The 11,448-nt window shown below is 42.4% G+C and overlaps 1 protein-coding gene across 1 annotated transcript; it reads right to left on the bottom strand.

The window, feature by feature from the left end:
• Nucleotides 1-10,181: 10,181 nt before the first annotated feature.
• Nucleotides 10,182-10,769, bottom strand: LOC149203356 (uncharacterized). The gene has a single exon (XM_089401837.1). It carries the CDS (start codon nucleotides 10,767-10,769, stop codon nucleotides 10,182-10,184), a length of 588 nt encoding a protein of 195 aa, XP_089257963.1.
• Between the last annotated feature and the right edge of the window lie 679 nt (nucleotides 10,770-11,448).

Genomic DNA, 11,448 nt, shown 5'->3' with positions numbered 1-11,448 from the left:
CATTGGAAAATTTATTGGATTCTGGCCAACAGAAAAAAGCATTGCGTGGATGGATCTCGGCTAAATGGAAACCCAAGGGTCATGTCACTCTGCAGCTAGGACCAAAAGGGTTCTTCATGGTGATCTTTCTCTGCATTGAGGACAGGAACCGAATAATGGATGAAGGGCCATACTTTTTCAACTCTGCAGGCCTTTATCTAAGAGAATGGGTAGCAAGATTCAACCCGGACAAGGAGGATCTCAGCTGGGCGCCAGTGTGGATCAAGATGTACTCACCGCCAGAGGAATATTGGGATGAAGAATCACTCAGAGATATAGGAAATGGGCTGGGGGAATATATAGAAGTGGCAGAAGAAATGAAGTTGCGCAAATACACATCCTATGCCTGCATCTGTGTTTTCATGCGCCTGGATAAGGCCTTGCCGGACTCGGTAAGTCTCTTTCACGATGATTACGAATGGACTCAACCATTGGATTATGAACATGTACCCTTTCAGTGTCGCAAATGCCATGCTCATGGGCATCTCTTTAGGGACTCCCCGCTAAATGCCAAGCCTCAATCCCCTGATCCCGCTAACATGCAGACCCAAGATGGCTTCACCAAGGTAACTAATCGCAAAGTATCACATAGAAAACCCTTGAATGGGAAAAAACCCCAGCCCAAAGCCGCATCCTTTCCTTATACTAGCAATAGCTTCGAGATTCTAACCAATACCTCTGAAGATCAGTCCCTATATTCGAAATCAAGGCTCCCGCCCTTCTCTGCTTCTGCTAACCCTCCTCCCTATGATACCACTCTCGTTCTTAGCCATCCGGAAGAGGACGGTGGGCCTCCTAAAGAGAACAGAAAGATCTTGAGTAGGAAGGCAAAGGATATGGATGTGGATGGCTCTCCCATCCAATCTATGAGCATGGCCATAGCCCTAGAAGACTTGAACCAGCCACAGGTGATGGACGAAGAACCGGAAAGCTTCGACCTGGGAGGACTTGACATTTTGGAGCTCGAATCAGCATGCAAAAAGAAGGAGTTTGACAAGATTCTAGAGCACCAGCTTAGCACACTAGAAGTCATCCTAGCCAGGGCGCACCAGCAACATTAGCTAGGCATTCAATCGGACAGTCATTGGGATGGTAGTCTCACACTAAGAGACTCCAAGAAGAGAGGGAGAAGAACTAATCTTCAATGAACAATCGCATTAGGAAAAATCCTGGTTGACGCAAGCAGATATGCGAAGCTGACTAAGTACTACAAACCCATCGCCAGTAGCGAACTATGAAGCTCACATCGTGGAATTTAAGGGGGCTCAATAGCCCAGGGAAACATAAAATGATAAAGAACATGATAAAGCAGGAAAAGCCACAGATTTGCTTTCTTCAAGAAACAAAGTGTAATAGTAACACTCTAGGAAATATACTTTACATAGCTTGGATAGGCAGAATTTCAGTAGCAGCGAATGCCTCCGGGGCATTAGGTGGACTGGTTATTGCGTCGAATCCGTAAGTGATAATGTTCTCAGATATTCATGCTTCCACCACATTATTCAGGCCACTTTTCATATATTAGGTACTAACATCCATGGCCATCTTACAAATGTCTACTTCCCACAGGAGGCAGGTAATAAAATGGCTTTACTAGACACAATAGAAGCACTGAATCTTCACAGAGTCCACCCCTATGGATAATTCGAGGAGACTTTAACATGATAACTAAGTTCGAGGAAAAGTAAGGAGGACGAACCAGGATGGAGCAAGAAAATGAACACTTCAAGGAGTTCATCCAAAACAATGCTCTGATCGATCTTCAGTTTTGTAATGGAATACATACATGGAGTAATCGACGGACTGGAAGCCAACAAATCACATACAAACTAGACCGATTCCTCTTGTCTGATAATGCGGTCCATTTAGGAGGAGACATAGCGGCAACAATTCTCCCATACACAGGCTCTGACCACTGGCCCATTTCCCTTCAATGGCAAAGACGAGGCAATGCCAATAAAAGACCATACCGCTTTGAAGCATTCTGGCTTACTCACCCAACATTCAAAGACTTCATCAGAAATACCTGAAACAACTTCCAGCCACCTGAAGGATCCAAAATGTTTTAGTTTCAATAGAAACTCAAATATCTCAAAAATCGCATCAAGCTCTGGAATCAAGAAACCTTTGGAAACGTTTTTCAGGCGTAACATGACCTAAACAGGGAAATGAAATAGCTCCAACAGAAAATAATCGCAGGAGGACACAATGAAGAAACTTCGGAACAGGAGAAACACATTCACAATCAACTAGACGAGAGGAGAAAGTAGGAGGAAATATTATGGAAGCAAAAATCAAGGATAAGGTGGTTGAAGGAAGGGGAGAGAAACACCAAGTTCTTCCACAGAACAATTGTATAGCGGAGAATGCAAAACACTATCCCTTTCATTCAAAAGAAGTATGGGGAAAGAGTAAAAGAGCATGATGAGATTGAGCAAGAATTCATAAGGTACTTTTGGCAAATTCACCAAGAGCCCCAAAAAGATAGATTGCCAGCTATTGAAAAAATCACCCGAAATGTGCCCAAAATAATCACTGAAGAACACAATAAGCTCCTTCTTCACCCTATTATACAACGAGAAGTAGACACTACAATGCATCAACTAAAGGAGGGAAAAGCCATTGGCCCGGATGGCTTCACCACCACTTTCTTCCATGCCTTTTGGAAATTGATAAATGATGAAGTTTGGCAGGTGGTGGAGGAATCGAGCTCACTTTACTGGCTTTTGCTCTCTCTCAATTCGACATTTATTGCACTCATTCCAAAGGAAGAATGCAACATTACCCCAGACAAGTTTCGTCCAATTTCTCTATGTAATGTAATCTACAAGGTGATATCAAAGGTCATAGCCAATAGATTAAAGCCGCTGCTGCCCCTGCTCATTTCGCCTGAACAATCCAGCTAGATGGAAGGAGGACAAATTTTGGATGGCATCATCCTCACGCACGAAGTCATTCACTCTCTCAAGCAAACCAAACAAGCAGGTATGATTCTCAACCTGGACTTATCAAGAGCCTTTGATAAGCTAATTTGGATATACATACAAAAAATGTTAATAGCTTTTGGTTTTTCACCAATGTGGGTTCGATGGATTCTGAGTCTCATATCCTCTACCTTTTTCTCCATCCTTGTCAATGGCATTCCATCCTGTCCTTTTAGTCCCTCAAGAGGCATTCGACAAGGCGATCCTCTCTCGCCATTCCTCTTTGTTCTCATGGCGGAAGGTTTAGGCTGCCATATTAACCAGGCTCTCCTTTCCCATCAAATCAAAGGCCTTTCCATCCATAACTCCCCAGCCATAACCCATCAGCAGTTTGTCGATGACAACATGATGTTCGGGTACCAATCCATTTAAGAAGCTTCAATGTACAAATCCCCGCTCAACGATTTTGCCGAGGCTTCAGGAACTACCATTAATAAAACCAAATCTCAATTCACCAAAAACTGGAGACCTGAAGCTAGATTGGAGGCCTTAGAACAATGGCTTCACAATAATTGAGCCATCATCTTCACTCATGTTAAAAGGGAAGGAAACAAGGTCGCAGACCTCCTAGCCAACCTGGGTGTGGAATCTAAACACACTCTTATCACATGGACGCTCGACATAATCCAAAAACATGATGATGAACAGGAACACAAACTTTTGGTTCAAAAGGATGTTGCTCCCCCAGATGCGGGTGCCTGCGGTGAGAATTAAGATGACGGGGCAGGGGTGGGCAAGGCAGAATGCCACTTGCCTGACCAGTACAAGGAACGTGAAGAGGTGATGGCATCTAGCACACGACATAAGCAGTTGAAAGGTTATTTGGGATTGCAAGGCCACCGGTTCAGCTTGCACACCAGGATTGCAATGAAGGAGATCAGCTTCGCACGCACTAGCATGCAGCAAAGAGCACCAACCATCAATGTAGCAGTTATGGGAGGAGCTTCTCGAGAAATGACAAGGAATGTTAAAGCTAAAGGAGGGCCTGGGGAGATGGAAACTTCATTGTCTTTGCTGCTCTTCCTGCTTACTTCTGGTCTCGCAACGAATTCGAGGGAGCATGAGGGGAAACGGGTTCAGGTGTTGATGGGCTTGGCCATCCCTGCGAAGCTAGTTTTTCTCCTACCCGGGGTTTTTTCTAATCTAGACTCGGCACACCAGAAGGAAGGGTCCAAGCTCAAAAAAGGAGGCTCGACAAGAAAGAAAATCTACTGCCAATAATTGGTTAATGCTCTGGAGCTGCAATCCTGGACCTGGGCCGTCGTCAATAGCAATATGCCTCGTCTGAGACCAAGGATGGGCAGTCACACGGGGCAGCCGAGGAGGGCTCCAACTGAATCGTCTTCTAGCGAACTGTCAGGGAGGTGTAGGCCTTCAACACGCAGCAGAAGAGGAAGATCGCGCGCCACCAGCTCTTGGCCCGAATCTATCCCTATGTTTGGCTCTGCCATCTTTACCTTTGAAAGCACACTGAAAAAACCCAGGATCACTGCCTATTTTACAGTGGTTTTTCAGGAGGAAAGCCAAGCAGAAGATATAAGGATACAGTGTAGGAATTCAAGGGCAATCCCAGAGCCCTCTTCGTCATTTCAGTTGGCTGCAGAAAATGCCCCTCAGCAGGAAACAAATGAACAAGCGGGCAGAGCATAGGAAGCAATGATGGTTGATCCAGATCCCATTGCTTAAAAAGCAACTCGGACAGAGGAATTACCAGACATGGGTTGGTGTCGCATCATAGAAGATCCCTTTGATGAATAGCAAGTCCACCCTTGCTTCTTTTTTTGGAAGAATGCCCTTCACCACTGGGCACGACTGTAAGGCGACTAGGTTCTGGGATCTTTGGTATTCCTTAGTCTTTTTTTTTGAGTTTTTGCACTGTCTTATGTTTCAGAGATTGATCCCCTGCGAGGGGCACAAAATCAGATAGTTTACAAATATGTTTGTTTTGGACAGTTCTGCCTCCTACAGGAGCAGAGTTCTTGACTTTGGTCATGATGTAAATTTATCGTTACCCTGTTAATATAATAGTTATAGTCTTATGTAGAAAAAAAAAAAAACAAAAAAATTGAAAACAAAATTTAATAATAAAAGCTCTAAAAATAAATAAATAAAAATACAAGAATTTTAAAAAAATATTAACCAAAACTAGAAATATATAAAAATAAATAAATTAAAACATAGATGATTTAAAAAAAAAAAGATACTTGAAAATTAAACCAAAAAAAACAAAAAAAATTAAAATAATTTTAAATAATTTAAAAATAGAAATAAAAACAAACTAACAAAAATTAATAAACTACTAAAATTAAATTTTAAAAAGCATAAAAAGCATCAAAAATATAATAAACATATAAAAAAAAAACAAATTTAATTAAAAAAACGTCACTAATTAAAATTTTAGAACATTAATATTAAAATCCTAGAAAAAGAAAATTTAAAACAAAAAAACAAAAAAATAAAAAATAAATAAAATTGGTGGGGGCATTGAAATTTGATTCTAAGAATCAAATTCCAACTCCACGCACTTTTTTTTTTTGTAAGTCAGATATGTATATTATAGAACAAAATATGTTACAAAAAAGTCTGCCGAAGCAGAACGAAACGTTAGAAAGACCATTTTACCAGAGCTGACAGCAAGCCCTGAACTTTCAAAACCAGAATGCTCACCTCGCAGGGTGGCTTACTCTTAGAGCTGTTACATATTGCCACGACACTATCAAACTTGGACAGAAACAGAGTGACATAACGATCTAGCGAAAGGCCGAAGCCTTGATAGGAGACAGAAGAAAAACAGAAAGAAAAAAAAACTAAGGAAAACTGCGAATTCGACTGACGGTATCCAAGCCCACATCTAGAACATGCTTGTCAACTTTGGCCTGCATGGCTTGCATGGATTGGAATTCCTGTGCTTCCTTCATCTTGTTCTGCTGCACCAGGGGATCCGGGCTCAAAGTTTGTCGAAGAAGCCTGATGAGCAGAGTCAATTTCTTGTTGACAGTTTCAACTGCTTCATGCACTGTGGAAATTCTTCGATCCAGCGATTCATGGATTTCATGTATTATTGCTAAATGATCCTCCGAAGGGGAGTTCCCCTTCTCAGAATGCTGCTTCCCTTCGTCCTTTGAATCCAGGGCTTTCGCTAGGAGGGTTTTGATTCTCCAGCTCTCCGCTTTAGTCCGAACATATTGAGTGGCTCTTTTAGAGGGAGTGCCCGGGTCATGTAACCAGTCGACCTCCCCCACAATGTTCTCCTCGGTACGTTGCGTCTCTTCCTCCTTCACAGAAGCTTCCAGTTCCGCGATCTTACGTTTGCTCCTAGCTGCTGCTCTGGTTTCGTATATCTTCTGCGCTGTTCGTAGCTCTTGGTTAGCCGCCGAACACCTACAACTCCCCGCCTCCATGCTATACCCTCTAATCTTATCGCAGTGCACACGTCTACAGATAGAAAAGTAGCGATCTCTCGCAATACCTTGAACCGAGGTGAATGAACCAGAGCCTAGACTCTCTGTTAAATAGCTAGTTTCCACAGGGTTTCCCATGATGCGCTCTTCCCTCCGATGCAGAGTGGAGGTACTCTCGTTATTAATTCGGAAGATATCCGCACATATCAAACAGCGTGTCCCCGACGTGAAATAAATGTTGCTGATTTCCTTCCCATCAAGGTCGTGCCAAGTGTCCCTTCCTCTCAAGCGGATTCTATGGTGTCTTTTGTGGCTTGAGCGATCATGATAACCTTCAAATTTGGCCTTCTCTTGCCATAAATACATTCACCGCTTCTGTCTAGTCGTCCAGCTCCCCTGATGACTACTCATGTTGTTACCGGTATTTCCAGAAATACGGTACCGGATACAGAAACCGTTGCCAGTCAAGCCCGGTCGGTTTCATTTAAATCCTGCTGTGCCAGCTGTAAACATCTCGCCTTAAGGTTCGGGCAGTCCACCTCCTGCCAACAACTGTCCCAACCCCTGTCCTGATTGTCCACGCCATAATTCGCCAACTAGTCCGCCAGCCCGTTTGCCTTACGCCTGACCATCTGAAAAACTAAACCTTTCATACCAGCCATAATTTCTGCAATATTCTCCGTCACCTTGGCAAGCCGCCAGTGTTTCGTGGCTTTGTTCACCTTAGTGCCTCCTTGAATTCTCTTAGCTGTTGAGATAACAAGTGACGAATCCCCTTCCACAATTACATTGCATTTTCGTAGGGATTTTAAGATTCTCAGACCATGCTCAAGCGCCACAAATTCCATCTCATTATTCATGCTTTCCCCAAGCGCTCTACAATATATATGCAAAATTTCTCCGTCCTGGTTTCGTATTGCACCTCCAATTCCTTCCTTGCCGGGATTTCCTCTCGAGGCCCCATCAAAATTAAGCTTCAAGCACCCTTCCGGAGGACACTTCCAGTTGTTGATCTGCGAGGAAAGTTATGTCCTGTGTCTCGATGTCGTGATGCTGCTGGTGGCTTCCAATCGAAAGCACTTCAGGATGCGTAAGTCCTGAGTTGAAGGTTTTTCATTATGTTCCTCTCTGCATTTTGTCTGAATTAACTGTTGAATGTTAGTTTTAATATATCATCTTTAGAGAATTCTATGTTCCTGTATTCGTTTTGAAATATTCTACGGTTACGTTCCTTCCAGATTGTCCACAGTAAGAAGCCTGGAACAGACTTCCATATGTTGTTGACTCTTAGTGTGTTGGAGAAGTTTTTTTTCCAATTTAGAATGGTTCTGTGAATGGATTCTCTATCTCGGTCAGAGCTGCTGAGAATTCCTTCCATCTAGCTCCATAATTGATCTGCCCATTCACATACATTAAATAGGTGGTTTATAGTTTTCGCTTCGACGAGGCACATAGGGCATCTTGAGGGTCCCCTAAATCCTTTCTTGCATAAATTGTCCCAGGTTAGAGTTTTGTTTCGCATTAAAAGCCATAGGAAGGTTCTGATTTTCAGCCAGAATAGGTTGTCCCAAACTTTGTTGCACCAGGGCACGGCTTCTACCTGTTCTTCCTTTTCTATTATATCCCTAGCTTCTTTTAATGAGAAATTTCCATTGCCTTTCAAACCCCATCTCAGCTTATCATCTTCTTCAGTTTTTCAAACCTTTCTTTTTTGGATTCTCTCATTGAATTACTGAATACTTTCGTTATTCTCCTCTATGCTAATAGGATTTAAATTAATCCACTCCATCCATATCAGATCCATGCTGCTTTGAATCCAATATTGATTAACTCTATATCTACCCTCGTTTTGACTTATTCACTTGATGGAAGTTAGCTCTGGGGTGTCCAGTTTAGGGATTTGCTGCCATGCATCTTCCCAGAATAGGGCAAGCCTTCCATTGCGAATCTCCCAAAAGATATGCTCCTGTACTAAGCTCCTATTGTTCCTGGCATGGTTCCATATCGACGAGCCTTCCGGGACTTCGTGTAGTCTTATGAGGTCTTGAGTATCACAATATGGAGTGTACTTCTCCTTCCAATGTCTCGCCCACGGTAAATTGTGTTCTTTAATCCATTTCGACCACATCTTAGCTCCACAGGTTCTGTTGACTACTGAAGGATCCACTAGGTTCAAACCCCCCATAGATTTTGGCTGGAATAGCTTATGCCAAGCCACCAATGCCCATTTATTCTTATCTCCATTCCCATTCCATAAAAAGGATCTCTGAATAGTTCTCATTTGCTGCAGAATTCCCTTGGGAGCTGGAAGTATAGATAATAGATATTGCGGAATTGCCTGTAGAACAGCCTTGGTTAAGGTAAGTCTTCCCGCGAAGTTTATAGCTCTATGCGTCCAATGCTTGCACTTCTTTTCCATGTTGGCTAGAACCTTCTCCTAGTGAGCTTTCTGCCATGGTGTCAGAGTCAGGAGAGCACCAAGGTATTTCGAAGGCAGGGAGCGAATCCTGAATCCAAGAAGCTAGGATAGGTGAGCTTGAATAGCCGGATGAGTGTTGAAGAAAAAGATTGTAGACTTAGAGAAATTAATCTCCATACCAGAGGCTCTACTGAAGAGATCAAGGATACCCCTATAAGCCAAAGCCTCCTTCACTGTGGGTGTACCGTGTAACATGGTATCGTCCACAAACTGTTGATGTGTTGTGGCTGGTATCGATCTTATCGGTTGTAGACCTTTTATGGATCCTTCTGCTTTCTTCTTGGCTATGATTCTGCTTAATCCTTCCATTAGGATCACGAATAGGAAAGGGGATAGAGGATCACCCTGTCTTATTCCCCGCGAAGGAGTGAAAGGGGCTGAGGGAGCGCCATTGACAAGGATTGAATATCTTGGAGATTTGATGAGAGCAAGAATCCACTTGATCCATTCCCTGCAGAAGCCGAATGCATCCAATACAGCTTCAAGGTATCTCCAGCTTACTTTGTCATAAGCTTTTGATAAATCTAACTACATTAACATTCCTGCTTCTTTTCTTGAATGAAGTGATTGGATCATCTCCTGCGCTAAAAAGATGTTATCTAATATTTGTCTGCCCTCAACGTAGCCCGATTGCTCTTCCGATATGATACCAGGAAGAATCGACTTTAATCTATTGGCTATGACTTTTGAAATAATTTTATAAATAACATTACATAGGGCAATAGGTCTGAATTTATCGGGTGTCTTTGCTTCTTCAACCTTAGGAATGAGGGCTAAAAAGGTGGAGTTGATAGATTTTAGAATAGTTCCTGAGCGTCTGGAATCCTCAACTACCTCCCAGACCTCCTGCTTAACAGTATTCCAACAAGCCTTGTAGAAGTTGATGGTGAAGCCATCTAGACCTGGTGCTTTATGGTTAGGCATATTCCTTACTGCCTCCTCCACCTCTTCTAAAGAGATTTCCCTGCTAAGGGCCCAATTCTGATATGAGGTGATGGATTTAGGAATGGCTGGTGTAAGTTCCTTGATGGCCTCCTCTCTATTTATATGCGGTTCTTGTGAAATTGAGTTGAAGTGATCCGAGAGCAGAGCAGATATGTCATTGTGATTCTTTAGTATCTCCCCTGCATTGTTTTTTAACTCAAGAATCTTGTTAGCACTTCTATGGTCTAGAGCCGACCTGTGAAAAAAATTAGTATTTTGCTCCCCCTCTTTTAGCCACTGGATTCTAGATTTCTGTTTCCAAAGTATCTCTTCTTGCATACATCTGTTGTGCCACTACTGTGAAAGAAATTTTTCTTGCTCAGCAGCTTCCTCACTGTGGATTCCTGCTGCCCCATCTCTGTGAATCTGTTCCAATTTGCTCTCTAGAATGGCTTTCTCCTGGATGATGTTTCCAAAAACCGTTCTATTCCACTCTTTTATCCTTTCTTTAGTTGCTTTCAGCCTCTTTTGTAGATTAAACATTTTGGACCCTCTTGCCTCCAAAGGTTCAGACCACCATTTCTCAACCATCTTGAGGAAGTTAGGGTGGCCTAACCAATTTTTTTCAAATATAAATGGTTTATTCCTTGGAGTGCCCTGAACTTCAACAATAAGCGAGATTGGCCAGTGATCCGACCCACCACTTGGAAGGATATCTGATTCTACTGTGATACCATCCATTATTATGATTTCTGAGATCAGAAATCTATCAAATCGAGAAGCTATCAACCTCTCTCCCCCCCTTCTGTTGTTCCAGGTGAACTTGCCACTCTTGCGGTATATGTCTACCAATCTGACATTCTCAATGAAACTTGTGAAAGCTTCCACGTCCCTGTTAAGTTTCCTTAGACCTCCTTTTTTTTCCAGAAGGGTGGTTATCATGTTGAAATCACCCCCAGAATACACTTAGACCTTGGATATCGCTCAATAAGTCTAGTTATTGAATTCAAAAGATTTATTTTATCTTCTAATTTCTGAGTACCATAAATATTGATGCAAAGGTAAGACTCAGAGTTACCTGTGGGGTGAATTTCCACCGCTATGAAGTGTTTGTTCACCTCAGCAGAGATAATCTGGATATCCCTTGTATCCCATAGTGTTGCAAGGCCTCCTTCTCGTCCCTTGCTTTCAATCCCTAAAACTTCTAAATTTCTCCCAAGATTCTTACATAAATTGTTCATGTTGGAGTTGCTACATTTAGTTTCTTGTAGGAATATAATTTTCGGTCTATATTTCTGGATTTTCTGCTTTAAGATTCTATGTTTTGCATGGCTGTTAAGCCCTATTGCATTCCACGAGATTATCTTCTTGTTTAAATAAATTTTATTGGTAGGACGGGAAAGCGCTAAGCACCTTCATCTTCCCTGAGTTTATCATTATCACGCCTAGCTCCTACAGAACTTCACCACTAGTTCTACGACCTCTTCTTTTCTTCTGCTTAGAGCTGGATGATTTCCAAAGAATACTTTTCGAGTGGAGGCTATTGCCTTTTACTATACCTAGCTTCCTGTTTTGCTTTTCTAATTCTGCGTTTTTCCTTGCTATGAACAGGTCGTTTACC

The sequence above is a fragment of the Pinus tabuliformis genome, chromosome 2_1, assembly GCF_031772625.1.
Source record: "Pinus tabuliformis cultivar Carrire ecotype Pingquan chromosome 2_1, CPIR1, whole genome shotgun sequence".
NCBI classification, from domain to species: Eukaryota; Viridiplantae; Streptophyta; class Pinopsida; order Pinales; family Pinaceae; genus Pinus; species Pinus tabuliformis.
The sequence above is the reverse complement of the archived record's forward strand: the minus strand, read 5'-3'. Positions and strand labels throughout refer to the sequence as shown.